Below are 17,042 nucleotides of genomic sequence, written 5' to 3' on the forward strand. Positions count from 1 at the left end.
AATGGGCTTCCTTATCTCATTTTAAATGACTTCTCTGTACAAAATAATTAAAATACTTCAGAATGTGTTTTGTTAAGTAACAGTCAAGCTTAAAGTATTTTAATTAATGTATGGAAACCCAAGCACTGTTGTATTCTAACTTCCATTACACTATTTAATTGATCCCTCTGCACGGGGCTTCTCTCTAGCCAACAAAACCTACTGAACTGACAATGGCAGAGGAAACAGTTAAGTGCACTGATTAGGCATCAAAATCATTACAGCTTTGACACAATAAAGAACAAACCAGGCATTCTTAATATAGGGGTGTTTTATTTAAATAAAACTCAGCTAGTAGCACGACTCATGTTAATCACATGGATTACGAAAGAAAAAATTACTACTTCTAAAATACATTTAAGTTAAGAAACTTCAGCTAAACAAAAGCATTTTTGGCCTTAGCTCTCTAGGCAGCCAATCATACGATATTACACATTAGAATCATGAAGCTATGTCATTAACAATGCAGATCACGAATGATGAAAGGTTCTTAGTATCTCAGACTAATATTTCATTACTCAAGCTCTCCCAACTGGATGTGAAATTTTGCAAGGAGTTCCTGGACACTGAAGGCAAAGATTGATACAACTGCAAGTCACTGGCACTTGTTTCTTGGGTCTAAGGAACCACAGTGCAGCCTTTCAACTGGGCTGAGCAAGAAATGACAGCACATATTCCTTTAAAAGCTGTTCTGATGCTGTTCATTCCTCCGAAATTCCTGTTTGCATACTTCACACTGTGTGGCTGTCGCCTACTACTGAGGTTTGCAACCACACTACACAAGAGGTGTGGGGCCCACACCAAAATGCTCCCCCAATTAGGGGAGTCTCGTTCATCTGAATGCTCATCTTACTGGGAAGAGAGTCTGTTCCTGTTTGCCTCAGGAGAATCAAAGCATCTGAAAGAGGACAACCTGCTCCTCCAAACAGAGATGACACGGAGCTGCTTCCGTGGGTACAAGGCAAAACAGCGTGGAAGAAGCAAAAGCATGTAAAATCATACTGTAAAAGGGAAACAGGAAACTAGAACAAAACAGCAATAAAAAAAAGGAAGTATATTATCATGAACTGGACCATCTACCAACACAGAGAGTGTCTATACAGCCATTTAGAGAAGGGGAGAACGGGGAGAAGAGAGAGAGGGGACGACCATACACCACCGCACCCCACGTGTCGACACCTTCACCTGCAGAATTATTCAGGCTTCTCCACAACAGGTCGCCCAGGCATGACTAGGCACTAGGGTGCTTTCCCCATGCAGCTCAGCAGAAGCGTTCCCCCCCTCCGCCTCAGGTCACGTAGGTCTATGTCACACTAAATGTCAGCCAAGAGCATGAAGACATCTGGTTTCCGACAAACGTAATAGGAAGGGAGGCGGTAGTGTAGACACAGTTACCACCAGCAGAAAATAAGTTTCAATTATAAGAATTGGTTTCGCTGTGCTAACACAAACACAGCTTTGTCAACATGGCTGCTGGTAAATCCCCTTGGTACAGCAGTAGGTTTTCAAACATAAACATCAATTCTGCAGTCTTATAAAAGGAATGCTAACTATATGTTAATGAAAATTATCTTTACCTTTATAATTTCATTTCTAGTTTTCATACATATATATATACACATACATACATATGTACATGCATAAAGAAATTTCCAAGAAGACACTACATCAAGAATTACTTGAGCAAATTTTCCAAAACTTAAAGATCTTTATAATGTAGATCTTGTCCTGTATTTCAGACAAGCATGACAATACAAAACAAGCAATTCTACAGAATTCTTTCTGTAATAAATCTCTACACACAACCTTACATAAGTTTTATTACATATATTATAACCAGGGGCATTCCGGGGGTGGGTAGGTGGGTATTATTTTAGTAGAATGCTTGTAGTATGTAAACTAATAAAAGGGGCAGAATAAGTAAATACTTTAAAAAACCAGTGGAAATATATTTAGGATTCAGATGAGAAACATTCTTCTCTGCTTAAGGGCAAAACATTTTAAATGAAAAATTTATTTCTTCCACACAGATTTTAATCCTGGATTAATTATTTTAGACATTCTCCATACTAATTATTGCAGCATTGCTTCTTTCCTAAGTTCTTTATCTACTTTCTTTGAGTAAAGCTATTTAATACTGGAGATTGTGGAAAACATTTGCTCATGATTATCCAGACATACACTGGAACAAGACTGCAACAAGAGCAGCATGCAAAAATGTATTTAAGGACTATCATCCCAAAATGCTGCTAAAAGCTATTAACCAGTACGTGTTAATTGCCACAGCATTCATATTAATTTTCACTTCAGGCCCGACATTGTGGAATATTTCCCCTGATACATTTTAAACAAAGTTTAATTTAAGGAACTGCTTCTATCAACACTTATGAAAATTAACAGCCAAGCAATTAGCACTCATGAATTATCCCTTCCCCCATACTTTCTACAGTATCATTGTTAGAACTGTTACAAGAAGAGAAATTGTTGGTTTAAGTTATCAAAATCAGACACCAAAAAAATCTGGTAATGCAGTACTGTGGTACCATTCCTTGCAATACAATTTTTAGCATCTGCCCAAAACAAATGTAACCAAAAGTTATGTTAACAATTTATTTTTATTTAAATTACCTCCAGTAGTCAAGTGAGACAACAAGGCCCCAATGAAAACCCTGGATGCTTCCTTAAATCTTGATTTTTCAACTTCTGACTATGAAAATAGAAACAAAAGCATCCTGAGAAGGTTTGTCTTCTGTCTGCAGACTAGAAATGCCTTTTGGCCTTGTACGCCAAGCTTATTCTAAAGCTGAATAATCCCTTCTTTTTTCATTTTAATTGTGGTCTTCCAACTGTCGTCTTTGACTGTTTTAAGTATTTTCAGTAACTATTTTTCTTTTGATTGCCCGGTAACATTTTGTTAACATTCTTTCTGCGATGTAAGAACAGCCATTTGGTGACGGGCATCTCAAAAATCAAATTGACAGGACTCTTTGTGATTAAGATTTCTTAAAATTAGCAGGGACTAATTTTGGGAGGAAAAAAAAAAAAAAAGAATGTGGACTGACTTCAATGATGATTCTAACGAGAACTGTAAACAGAGGCCCTAGCAGGACTTACTCATGCAGTATGTGCTTCCTACACAGATGAATATTTGTTTCTAGCATGATTTTCCTCTATTCCAGTAACAAAACACATTTTGATAACATTTTTTTTCTTACTAGTGGGAACTGTCATACAGTTGAATAGCTTTGACACTACCACTGTATTAAAACAGTATCCTTTAAGATCAATATCTCAGAGGAAACCCATCACTATGCTTTCCAGCAACTCATGCACGTTACAATTGCAATTTGAAAAGGAATATTTTGAATTTCTATAGAATGAAGAGATAATACATGTTTTTCAAGCAATTAGTGAAAGCAAGTAATATTTGCCCCATTTTCTGAATTTAAGAACATAGGATCAGTGAAATTAAGGTTTGAATCTGCAACAAAGCTTAACCACTAAGAATTAACAATTACTAAAAATCTTTTTCAGAAGCAAACACATCTTGTATATTAACCATATGTTTTGAATCTCAGGGTTGTGCCATTGCAATGAGCCAGCTGTTTCCCGTGTGTTTCTTTCCAGTACCTGGCTATGACTTTCAAATCTGCCAGGTCAGGTCTTTTAGGTGAGCCTTATTTTCCCCAACAGCCAATAATTTGGAACAATAAACCATCAAAATATGATTTTTCAAATCTGCTAAACAGAAGCAAGCCTGAACATACTTATAAAATATATTCTGTCTATGACAATACAATTGCCAGGCAGATAAAAGGAAATCAATTTGGCTACTAATTCCTAAAGCTTTCAAATAATTTTGTATACAAATGACAACTGGATTGGTTACAAATAACTAGTCTTCTTTTGATACAATGTTCTTAGGAAGAGTTTTCAAGACTTATTAGCCAAGTTGTACAACCTTCTTATAAACCATAGAATTAGTTTCAGGGGCTAGGTTTACTCATAGCTATTAAGGAAAAACTTAAGATGCAGACAACGTTAGTTATTAACGTTAGTTAGTAAGTACATTTCTTCTAGCTGTTTTAAGAATGGCAGCTTTACAATATACATGAAAGCTGCAAGTCTGCCCTGCTTGCTTACTTGTGTGAAAAGAATCGCCTAAATTCTTGAGCTCATTAGAATGCCTCCACAGTAGTTGCATTTCACAAGCCATATTCTCTACTTTTTTGATAATTAATGAACTGATCAGAACAGGAAGGAATTAGAGTACTTTAAAATTTTATTATTTCATAAAATTGGAGAAGTGGTTATGAAAAAGACACTAAATCTGGCAGAACACACTTGCGAGATGTAAGCTTTTCAAAAAATTGGCTTGGCTGACATTATGGCATGCAATGTTTTCTTATTTTTAACTGATTAGTTTAAAACAATACATCAAAAACTGTAGTGAATAAATGGCTTTATATCATTTCAGGTCAGTTAAGGAGCTGAATTAGTGATAAGTGAAAAACACTTAGAATGCAGTTAAGATGAGTACGCACAGGGACACAGAGCTTGGAAACAGCAAGTAAAGAGCTTTCCTGATGGTTTATCAGTGAGTCACAAAACGGGTGTTATTCAACAAGCTGAAAACCTGTGTTACAATACTTATATATAACCCAAAGCCTTGTTAAAATCCTAAAGATTTCAGAGACACTGCGATCCCTTGAGTAAATACATAATTAAGTTTTTTTTTTTTTTTTTTTTTTTTTTTTTTTTTTTTAAGACATGGTTAATTAGGCCCCTAGCCCCTCCTCATCCCCTCTCCTGCCTCTCCCCAATTATGTACTATTTCCCCAGGAGACATGTGGCTCTCAATTATGTAAATAAGTCATGCACTATTCCCAGAAAAGGATTTTATTTATGCAAAAAATACTGCTCACCTCTTATCAATAAAAAAACAAATACCAGAGCTACAATATTGTAACACCTACAATATTTCATTAAAAATGGTAATTAAGAAAAAGGTGCATGGATTTCTATTTCACATTGTTTGAAAAATACAACAAAACTGAGGGACATAAAATATTACTGAACTGTAAGATTTCTTCTATATCTCAGATAAGTGAGTAGATATTTAAAAAATAGGCAACACATATAGAAGTGTAGAGAATGAATTTTATAGTCACACCACTGACAAACTTACCACAGAAGGACAAACAATACTGTTATAACTAATGTAGTCTGATTATACTCTAACAAAATGCCAGTTTGATTATTTTCTAGAGCTAGTTGAACAGGTAATTTTGATTTCTGAATCACATTAGAGTTGACTCATATCATACCCTACAAACCACAAAGTTGTCATTGAATAGCATACTGATGCATTTCATTAAAATCTCAAGTTAATATATACATTATAGTTTTCTTCACTATTTCTTGTGTAGAAACACAAAAATTAAGATGTATGACTTTTAGTTGACTGTAATGAACTAATAAGTAAAAAGCAGTTTGGATTATAAAAAGTGGGAAGGAATCACTCTAAAGTTCCTCAAAACCTAAGAAAAATTCTAACTGGAAACCCAAATCATGCCCAAATACTACAGCTATAAAGCCTGGACACCATTGAATTAAAATAAGTTTCTCTTAATAAACAAATATTTATTATTTCCTCTGTACGTGACTGCTGGAAGTACATCTAAACATTTGCCAGACTGAAATCTCATGACACAAGAACAGCAAGATATAGGTTTAGTAAGAGGGCATCATAGTGTTGTCAGCACCAAAACATCGCTGTCATTTATTAATGAGGCCAGAGATTCTGAAACAGAGTTAGTACTAATTTGTACATACTGCTAAGTATAAAACAAGACAGAGGCAGCTTGTGCTATGTGGACTTCACGGTCTAAAAGCTACCATCTCATAAATATTTAGAATATTTGTAGATGTTCTAGTAGAATTACATATCTAACTTTCCACTTTAAGAATACTTAACAGAATATGAAATTCTTCCATCAGAATGGTAATGAAGCTCAAAACTTCATATTCCCACAGGAGACTTCACAAACAAGCCCAGCAGAAAACAGAACTGCAGAGTATTTATAATTGTTTCACTGACACTGATTCATCACACCATTGTCTATATTTTAGTTTCTAGGGTTTATGAGAAAAAAAAATCAACAATACAGAGTAACCAGAATGCCTACAAGAAGAGATAATTACTGACAATTCTGAGTAATATCAAGAGGAAGTTCTTGAAATGAATGTAGTCAAATACATTCAACCTCCCAGGTTTGTAGTAAACCCCTTCTACATAAATGAGTACTTATACAGCACTACATTCAGCATATTGATGCAGGAGTAATTCTGCCTAGTGGGAATAGATGACATTTTGAAACTACATGGTCTGCTAGTTGATTATCAGGTGAGGGGCAATAAGTAAAGAGAATATTTTGATTACTTTATTTTACATTTCTTGTGGCATTAAGTCTCTATTACATCATAGTATGGAGTCTTTGAACAGGGTAATTTTTAATTCACAAGTCTAAAATGTGTTTATATTATTGTCACTACTGTTTGACATCAGCATCTTTGGGGAGATTAAGAAACAACTAGTTTGATAACATCATACTTAAAACCTATAATATTCTTGCCTGGCCTCCAAAGATGTGGGATGAAAAAAAAGCCCCAACATAAGACGACCAAGTAGACAGGCACTTTCTAGGATTCGATTTTTCATTTCATGTGTTTCTGTCTAGCAAATAGCCTGTATAACCACCCTGCTGGAGAACGGAACAGAGCTAACGTTAAGGCATGATTTAATAATGAGAAACGGAACATGCACCCTCCTTTTGCATATGGATAAAAATTAATGATACCCTCATTTCTATGAACCTGGAACCATTATATTTAAGACTAAAAGCATGATTCTAGATAACCACTTTAAAATAACTGATGGGCTGCTATAAAGTCTAATTAAAGCTTAAACAAGTAAATGCACACGAGAACTGCCTAAGGCCTATCATCTTCAGGTCTGGGACCACCTGGTTAGAAGAAAAAATTCTTGTTCGCTTACCTTGCCATCAAATTTTGAGTATTCATTGAAAGGGTTATTCAGCTGTAGTGGACACTGTTCAAGTCGCACGGACAGTATTGACTGCTTCCCAGAACATGGGGATTTTACTCTGAAATTCTTTTTTTCAAATAGTGAGCTCAGCTCTTCTGCTGCAGTTCAGGAAAGAGATGAAAGTATTTGCATTATGAGTCATACAGAGGCTACTGTTCAACACAGAAGGATTATACATTATAAGGGAGAGAATAAAATTAAATATATTAAACAGTAAATACTTTAGGAGAATCTACCACCACTCTGTTTAATAGCCTAAGATTACGAAAACAGTGAGTCTGAATGATGCTACTGTCTAGGCTGAGACAACGAAGCATCTTTTGCCTTGCAGAGATACGGAACTCATCACCGCAATATCTACCTGAGTCAAGATTGTATCAAGATACAAAAAGAAAATCAGGCAGTTCTAGACTTTCTGCTTGCCTACCTTTTTATAAATGAGTAAGTTTTATGCAAGAGAACAGTTGTCACTTTTTCAACATGCAATAGCATCTCAATCTGAGCTTTTAACATACATTATATTATATCATTGCACAATATTACACTACTCATTACAATACTATCCAGTGACTGTGCTGTCAGCAAGCAGGCTAGGAGCTACTTCTGATCCAGAAGAGTGATTCCATTGGGTTTTCCTTCTCATGGTTAGACTGGATATGGTCTTCTCTTAAAAAAGTGTCAAGCCTGAAAGCACCATTCCAGACAAATATTCTGGACAACAAGAAAGCTTTATAAAAAACAAAGCTGATAATAGTTAATGAGTAGTTTGTGGGGGCTATGAAATCCTGTAAGTCTGTGTCATACAGCTTTTTTAATATGATGAGATCAGATAGTTGAACTGACAACATCAGGTTAAACTGCGGTCTATAGGCATACTTAATAAAAATCACAGCTTCTGATGTTACACAGACACTACAAAAATCAGGACAGAGCCTGGTGTGTTTTAGCCTATTAACACCAACAGGTCTCACTCATCTGCAAGAAACTGACTGAATCTGGACAGGAGTGCTCCACATCGGCTCTAGGAACAAACTACCCCCAAACTCAATCAATCACTATCTGAGAATGGACATCAGCTCTCCTGAAGTGCCTATTCTCTATTCTGTATTCATACATCTGGATTCTCTCACATCTCAAAGATATACATGTTGCTCCTCCAGGGAAATGAAACAGCTTCTAAGGCAGATCAACTAGGGACTCGATCTCCAGGGAGCTGATTCATTTTCTAATCTGTGAAATTAAAACTTGTCAAACTAACTAGTCAAATATTCACTTTATTTTTGCAAGCAGACTACCTGAAAATTTTAGACAGTGGGCAAATACTCAGCAGTCTTGGGAAAGGCTTAGATTAATCAGAAAAGTTTCATTAAGTTCATTTTCTTAACTGTGGCAGCTTAAACTCCATTAGGTATTCTGTTTTTGTAACAAGCTTTTTTCTGCTTTAAAAAATTCTCAATCGTAATTATGTTAGAGTATTACCCTGAACTAGTATTTTGGGGGCATTTGGAGAGTACTTTGCACCTTGGAGTTCAATGTAATGATTTATTGGTTCAAGTGAAAAAACATTTTCCTTCCAGTTTTCTCTCTAGGGACATGTTGGGATGTTTTATTTATTATTTCCTTTGTTGGGATGTGCAGAAAGAAGATCACAGGAATTTTGTATTTGTTAGTGTGACATCTGTTTTGCTCTGAATTTTGTAAAGCTTTCACTCAAATTAAAAACCAACAGTTTAAGTCATAATACATCTTAAAATACTGTAAATTCAGCTGTCTTAGAAATGGTTTTCCTTTTGTAAAAGACTTCGATTTCAAAAAAATTCAACTCACTTAAGAAAAGGAACCCAAACCCATCTACAGATTTGGGCAAACAGCTTAAAAAAAAAAAAAAAGGAAAAACAAGATTTCTAAAAAACTAGCACCATCCATCAAGGTCTCTGTCAAATAATTCCTGATATACTCTGGTTCTGAGAGCTCTGATTATTCCATTTAAGCTAGGAATAAAAAACATCTTAAAATTCTCAAATTTCAGGGGAAAAAAAAAAAGTTTTTTACATGGAATTAGTTTTACCTGCACGATCTTTAACTTCTAGCTAAAATGCTTCATTTTTGTTAATCGGCATTATATGCATTTCCCATCTTTTGAGGCATTGTCAGACGTATGTTATTCTATAGAGCTGAAGTCTAAGATTTTTGGAAAACTTCTGTAATATATTGTTAATTTACATTTTTATATGCTCTGAAATGAACAAATGTAACATGTAATACAATGTCTTACTACTTCCTTTCATAAACAGACCTAAAAGGACCTAGAATTTTATAAAATAACAGTGATCTCTGGGACGGATAGCAATATTAGGTTTAAGACCCCCAAACTGCTTTACTATCATAGTATGACTTCTATACTGCATGAAGCTGACAGGTGTTTACTGAAAAACAGACGAAGTACAGAAAGGTGATATGAATTTGTGGCACAGCAGAACAGCAATGAGGCCTTGAGTACCCTACACTTCTAGTCAAACAATTGCCCCAAAACATCGTTATATTTGTCAATCCCCCACCCAACTCCAAATGCATGAAGTTTTTCTCCCTCCCCGACTCAGCACATTACTACAACTTTATATTTTAAAGTCTCTCCTATGACAGTGTAAACAGTTTGCCTAATGACTCTCTGCAAGCAAATGCTGAGTAGAAAATACTAGTTTTTTCTCATTATCACACACAAAACTACTCCTCTCTCACTTTCCTTCATCCTAGTGCTCTCACAAACTGAAGATGCCAACCCTCCACTGCAAACCCTGGCTAGCATGCTGCATCATCTCCATCTAAATAATACCTCTTAAAATTAGTTCTCTCTAATGCCAGACAATAGGAAAAAGAGGAGGACCTCTGTGGAATCCCACAGGATATCCAAACTTAGGATTAAAGCTTAGATCATAGTTTATATTTTGTTTTTAACATTGGCTATGTACCCAAATACTGAGAAGAGACTAAGTCTAGGTTAATAGCCTACACGATAGTCTGGAAAGATGTTCGTGTAAAGAACGGAAAACAAGTATGAGGAAACTGGGCTGGCTGAGAGGTAATCCACTAAAGGAAAATCAGCCAGCTCAAATCCCGGCATGCCCAGTCCCAGCTCTGGTGCAAGGCGAGGGGCTGCAATGGGTTGTGAGTACGTTAGGCTATCTAACCGGCAACCTACCTTTTACATGACAAAGTAACTGTAGAGTTACAGTCCGGCTGCCCATGCTAAGCCCCTCATGTAACACTGACAAAGAATATGGTAAATGTAAGAGAACACTCTGAGCCAGACCACGACAAGTGTTAGTCCTCAAGAATGAAAATTTTTGTAGAATGCAAGGCACTGGTATTTTCTTTCATTTGTAACAGGCCCATGGATAACTGACATTTGGATCGTCATACCTGTCCATTCAAGAGATGATGGTTAGTATACTTCTATTTCTGAACATAGTAATACAAAATGGGATATGACAAAGAATACTCAACTGCCAAAGGCCCCAAATTACTATGTATCAACCTGCAGGAGAAGGGGAATGTTGGTAAAGAGTTTCTCTTTCCTCCAAAGGAAGCTGTGGAGATGGTATTGTCAGTCTCATCAGCACAGCAAACAGCAACTTTCCACCATCCTTTTGGTCTGCATGTTGTCAACCATAAACTTAACTTTGGCTAACGCTCTAATAAATACACTATCAGAAGAGGACAGCCAAATTCCTCCCATCTGAGGACAGCAATTTCTATTACTACTGTTTTCATACGTATTTTCCAATGATGCTAAACTTAAGCAATAGAATGGTTGTGGTCTTATACACATATTGACAGGTGATACAGTCTGGGGCTTCTCTTTTTCCTTTGCCTATTTCTGCTATGTTCTTCATGCAAATAAGTAAAGAAACATGAAGAGTCACACTGATTGCAGAGAAAGAGAAGCAACACTGCCAATAAAGACAGTTACTGAGTGCCTGGAGTTTTATATAATTTATGTTTTTTATTTAAATTTTTCCTGCAGCAGGAAGGGACAGGTCTGCTTGCCTGCAACAGCAGTGGCAAACTAAAACCCAATACATTCTTAGGGAGGGTTGACACCTCCTTTATTACTGCTTGACAGATTAGGTCTATCTTTAAGGCAGCACATAAAAGGAACTTAATGTCATGGTGCCAAGGAGTCCATAAGAAAACAAATAGCATAGATACAGTAGTGTAATTCAGTGTAAAGAAATATATATATATATATATATATATATAGAGAGAGAGAGAGAGAGAGAGAGAGAGTGTTAGGAAAAAGGAAGAAAAAGAATTACATCATCTTTGATCAAATGCTAAGAAATATTGAGCAAAGACTTGGAAGTTATGGTGGATCAAACTTTAAAACCTACAACGGTGCTTATAGACATAGAAAAGTAAAAACATTTAAGAATGCATAAATGGATGTATTAAACATATGCTGAACGCTGTAGGGATTAGTGCAACCATATTCCTCAGGTGAGCAACATTATTTACTCTCAAAAAGATATTATAGAATTGGAGAGAGTTCTGCAAAGGATAGCCAGGAAGATACAAGGATTTAGACAAAAAGGAGATTACACAGGGACCTCATTAAGATATACACACATTTTGAAAGAAGTAGGTATGACAGACCATTCAAAGGTTTGAATGTGTCATATACAACAGGAATAGATACCAGCTTGAGCTATGAAACAAGAGAATTGAGAAGGAATTTTCATTCCACATATTACAATTTAAACTATGTAGCACATCAGTCAGAAACAGTTAATTATACAATTAAAAAACCAGCATATTCATCTGAGAAATTAGTGATACTAGTACTAGATACAGCTAAGCTAAGGCAGTAGCTTCTGTTTAAGTAGATCTTACATATACGTTATTTCCTAAGAATTCCCCCTTATCCAGATAAGTAACCTCTATAAATAAATAAAAATAAATAAATAAAAATCACAGTCTGTACACCAGACGCCACTGGAAGCAGCTTGAAAACAGTAACTTATATGGAAATAATGATCCTGCATTTTGAATGTAGACACTTGCCAATTACCTACCAATATAGCAAGGAGACAATCAGGTGCTGTTCCTTGACTATTCTTTAAATATTTCACAATAACACTAAAAGCTTTAATATCTTCATTTCTTACTCACTGAGATTATGAAAATCATAAAAGATAAGGATGTTACAAGCTGAGAAAATCCACATACATTGTATTAATAACTTATATTGCATAAAAATAAAGCAGGTACTCTAATTAGTTCAGACCAAATTAATTTTAAACATTTTATCTGTATTTTGCCTTACTGATAAGTTAGAATGCCCTAGTCAAAGCTGAAAATGAATAGGAGGCTTCTGGCAATAGCCTGTCACTCCAATAAAACAACAAACTACAGGAACTCCACAACTGGGGAATAGAAGGCAAATATAACAATTATATGCTTTGAAAGTTCAAGTGAGAATTACAAATGGAAAATGTTACAATTCAATATCAAAAGCAGAAATAAACACAGTAGGAAAATAGAAGATCTTTTCATTTTACCTGAGTAAGAAGTATTTCTGTCTTTCCACTGAACATTTTTGCATTTTATTTGATTTTGTCTCTCTTTCCGCAGACGTTCTAGTCTCTGAGCTTGAAAAGAAATATTATAACTATAAGTTTGTCAATGAAAGTTTACTATAAACAAAGACATAATTAACTACCTTTATATGAATAAAGATGTTTTATACTGCATATGTAGGGGAAAAAGTCATAAAATTTTAAAGGTGGCACCCCTGAAAAGCAAATACCAACAAAAACATGAAAATGTTCTTGATTTATAATTGAAATTAGAGGATATAAAACATTAATAGAGATCATAAAGATAGTATTAACATGGAAGAGAATAATAAAATGTGAAAACTTCTGTGATTAATATGACATTTCATTATATAAATCATTAATAACGGTCTTAAAGGAATTTTAATGCACAAATGAACTGAAGTGAATATTACATTACAGGAATAAAATTACTGTTATGAATTACTCTACCCGTTTCAAAAATTAAAGATAAATGAACTCAGACTAGACTATTAAAGTTTTAAATATAAAATCCTTTATCTAAAAATCATGAAAATTATAAAATGTCAAAGCTATATAAATTAGCATAGCTTTTTCTTCAGTGTGCTGAAACAGTTTATAGGTAGTAAAATAAATGATTTGTATCTTCACAACATTAGTCAAATATTAAAATGAATATAATATTTCTTTACGTATATTTTGACTCCATCTTCAAAATACTGTTTGAAAAATAGCCTCAAATAGCTAAAATATCAAACAACTTACAGACCACAGTCCCAGATGCCTTAAATTCTCTTTTTGTTAACCAGTGTCTCAGGAGAATGTCAACTAACTACCCTGGTAGAAGGTACCCAAAAAAGAGACCACCAAAAATAACCAATGCAATAAAGCATCCCCTCAAAATAAGGGGGCAGATTAAATCAGAAAGTTGGCCTAATAATGTTGATGACCGAGGAAACAATTTGCTGGATATATTAGCAACTTTGATGCATTGAGACTTCATTAACGAAAATCGGTTTTTAGAAGAGATTCTAAAATACTAAATTATTCTGACATTTTTTAAATACATTTTGAATTCTCTGAGTCATTTCACCATTTTTTTTAAAAAACAAACCCTAACAAATATTTCCTTTTCCTTTTTTTTTTTTACACTATTCTTTGTATTGCATTCAGTCTGTGAACAAAAGTATTGACATAGAAGTGATGTTTTTAAAAAGAAAAAAAAAGGATAGTATGATAAAAAAAAAAAAAAAACCCTTCAGGTTCAACAGCTGTAGCAAGTAGCTCAAGGCAGATACAAATAGGGACTTCATTTTGTAACTCATTTACATCAACATGAGGCCCTGCCCCACGCCAAAATAAATATACTAACTTGCAGTCAGTTTTCATTAAATCAGTGCAGCTCTCCTATACAGATGAATTCTCCTATGTAAGGCTGATCACAAATTATCACTCATTGTGTGACTGTATTATAGCAACTCCAACCATCAGTACTTATTAGGAGTTAGAATTATTTAAGGTTCCTTCTCAACAAGAATATTAAAGCTATGTCAAAAACGTCACTGCCAACATGCAGTTCTTGTTTCATTAAATATTAGTAACTAGATGAGCCTTTGTTTCTAGTCATTTGGACTGGAAGGGAGCATTTGCTTCTTTCCCAGGTACTTGTATTGGCTCACCTTCACCTTCTGTCTGTGTGCAGGGGTGGGTTTTTTTGGATGTGGCAGTAGCAAGGCAGGAGAGAGATGCAATGCCAAAGACCTCCTGTGACCCTTCCAGCTTCTGTAGAAGAGGATGAAAAATTCTTGGGTGTACACCACCTGCGGACCTGAACGGGATGTGCCATACCCTAACATGTCTCACTCACTGCAGATCCATTTTAAGTCAGGGGGACAGCTTTGATATTAGAACACAAATAAATCCTTTTTCAAATCACCATATCCACATGAGGTACACTTAATAACTAATACTTGTATGGTCTCTATCTACAGTGACGTGTTGAGTCTTTGCAAAAATACGTATTTTCTCCAACCTCTCCACCAGGTTCGATGCTGGTAAAGTACTTTATGAAACAGCTTTGCACAAGATTAAAAAAAAAAAAAAAAAGTATTGCACCTAGAAACAATGGTAAAATACATAAGCAGAAATTATTTTATTTAGCAGGTTATAAAAAAAAGAAGAAAGAAAGGTTTATATATTAAAATCAGCCACTATAATCTGTTCATACACAAAATTACACTACCTTCTCTGTCCAATATAAAAACCATTTCAATTACTTTTCAAATAACAAACATTCCTGCTTTTGCTAAAAAAAAAAAAAAGTCACTCAGGTAGATATAAACTACATAAAAAATAAACGTCCTTAAGGTTGCACACTTTGGGAATAAAAATTGAAATTCCACTAGTTACTGAGTTTTAGTACTTGAAAGAGATATATAAACACTTTGTTCTATGAATGAGAAACAAGAAATGTTCTAAAAATTATAGAACTTACTAAGTATAAAATTGCTTTTGTTACCATTTCCCTTCTGGTTTAAACCTGAGGTTAATTTAAATGAATGTCCTGAAATGACTAGATCATTTTTGTGCCAAACAATCTTGTTTTATAATTTTTACATTGTTAAAACTCAGTGACAGCTATTACAACAGCAGGATTTTTTTTTTTTTTTTTTTTTTTTTTTTTAACAGCAGTGCAATATTAAGGGTCATTTTTGCTATTGTTTTTCATAAATGAAAGCTACTTAGCTAATTAGATGAAACTTCAAAAATAACTTTTCACTTTCAGGTTATACAACATCTTTCATTTCTATCAGATGAAAAACATGTACAGTCTCAGATAAGGTGATTTCTTCCAAAACAGACTTCACTACAAATAGAAATAAGCCTAACAGTCCAAATAATTTTTTTTTTTTTTCAAATAGTGACTTATCACTTAAGTTTCTAATTTTAGGAAGAAAGTAAATAACTTTCATCACCAAAGGCATATAAATGTATTTTTACATAAACATATATATATACACATACAGATACACATATATATATATATACACACACACACACCCTACTTATTGCAATTCAGCATAAACAAATTTAGGTGTTTGAGTAATAATCTCCTACTAAGTTTCTGAATTGTGTTTTCTTCCATCAATGATTTAACTATCTGTGCAGTGCAAAAAGCACTTACTTCTATTAATTTTAAAATGGTTAACTTTCAGTTTAGCTTATTCTTCTTCCCATCTTATTCAAAATGGTTCACGCTGATTAACTTATTCTGTTACCTTTTTTATTTTGTTTCAGATCTTAAGCTGGTTGCCTCAATAACTGTATTAGGTGCCTGGTGGTACAGCACACGTGACAGCACACCATAAAAGACATTCCAGAGGAGAAGAGGCACAAACCCAGCTTCCCACTGGACTGAGTATCCTAACTATTATTTTAGAATATGTCATCAATTTGCAACTGAAATGGTTTCAAATGGTAAATTAAATGTAGCTTATTTTATCAATCCACTCACTTGGTGAAATAATCCTTCAGAATCACTTTTTAGAGCAATTCTATAAATCTTCACCTTTCCTTCCTCATATGGTATAACATCAACTGAACTAAATAAGCCCTCAAGTATAGTGCTAGGCAATCTGGCACACTAAGCTTTTTACCGTGCCTTTAATTTCAGTATGCTATGATTCCAAATCTACATATTCAGCTTATTTCCAAAGATAACTTTCTTAATTAAAACGTCAGTGCCTTGTGTTTTCTATAATTTTGACAACATTTTATTTGTGATATATATCTCAAGATATTTAATGATATGTAGCATTTTACTTGTGAGGCAGAATACAGATTTTTTTTTCTGAGCTCTAGGTGGTGTTATAATACCTGCAGAAATAGTTTGAAAAGAATATATATACACACACACACACACTATAACGCAGAAAAAAAAGGTTAGTATTGATCGTCCCTCACCAGTCTTTTCATACATGTTATATATTCTAGAATTTTTATGTATATCATTCCCTGGGTACAAGTAGAAGTTTCAATATCCCTAAGATGAAACAACAAATAGGCCAGTTTTCTTCTAATGAAAGCAAATTGAACTACTAGCATTTTTTGAGACAGTATATATCCTTAAATTTGCTAATTTGATAACTTAAATCCTAGCTCAAGTTTCTTCCTCAGATGTAAGATTTCAGAAGACAAAGTAAAGACAGATCATTCCCTCCACCAGCTAACAAACTTCACTCCTCCCTGTTATAACAAATAGATTTGATGCATCAGTAGGTGGGTATCTCAGAAAACAACTGTTGTCTTCAAAAATTAAC

The 17,042-nt window shown here is 34.4% G+C and overlaps 1 protein-coding gene across 5 annotated transcripts in view; it reads right to left on the reverse strand.

Moving 5' to 3' along the window:
• Positions 1-17,042, reverse strand: part of MAPKAP1 (MAPK associated protein 1) — a 110,532-nt gene that overhangs the window by 82,494 nt on the left and 10,996 nt on the right. For all 5 annotated transcript variants that reach the window (XM_062591059.1, XM_062591056.1, XM_062591058.1 and 2 more), the window contains exons 3-4: positions 12,706-12,795; positions 7,097-7,245 (exon numbers count right to left, since the gene is read on the reverse strand). In XM_062591059.1, coding sequence (XP_062447043.1) covers positions 7,097-7,245; positions 12,706-12,795 — 239 coding nt within the window. The remainder of the gene's footprint in view (positions 1-7,096; positions 7,246-12,705; positions 12,796-17,042) is intronic.

Source organism: Rhea pennata, chromosome 18 (genome assembly GCF_028389875.1).
Source record: "Rhea pennata isolate bPtePen1 chromosome 18, bPtePen1.pri, whole genome shotgun sequence".
Taxonomy (NCBI): Eukaryota; Metazoa; Chordata; class Aves; order Rheiformes; family Rheidae; genus Rhea; species Rhea pennata.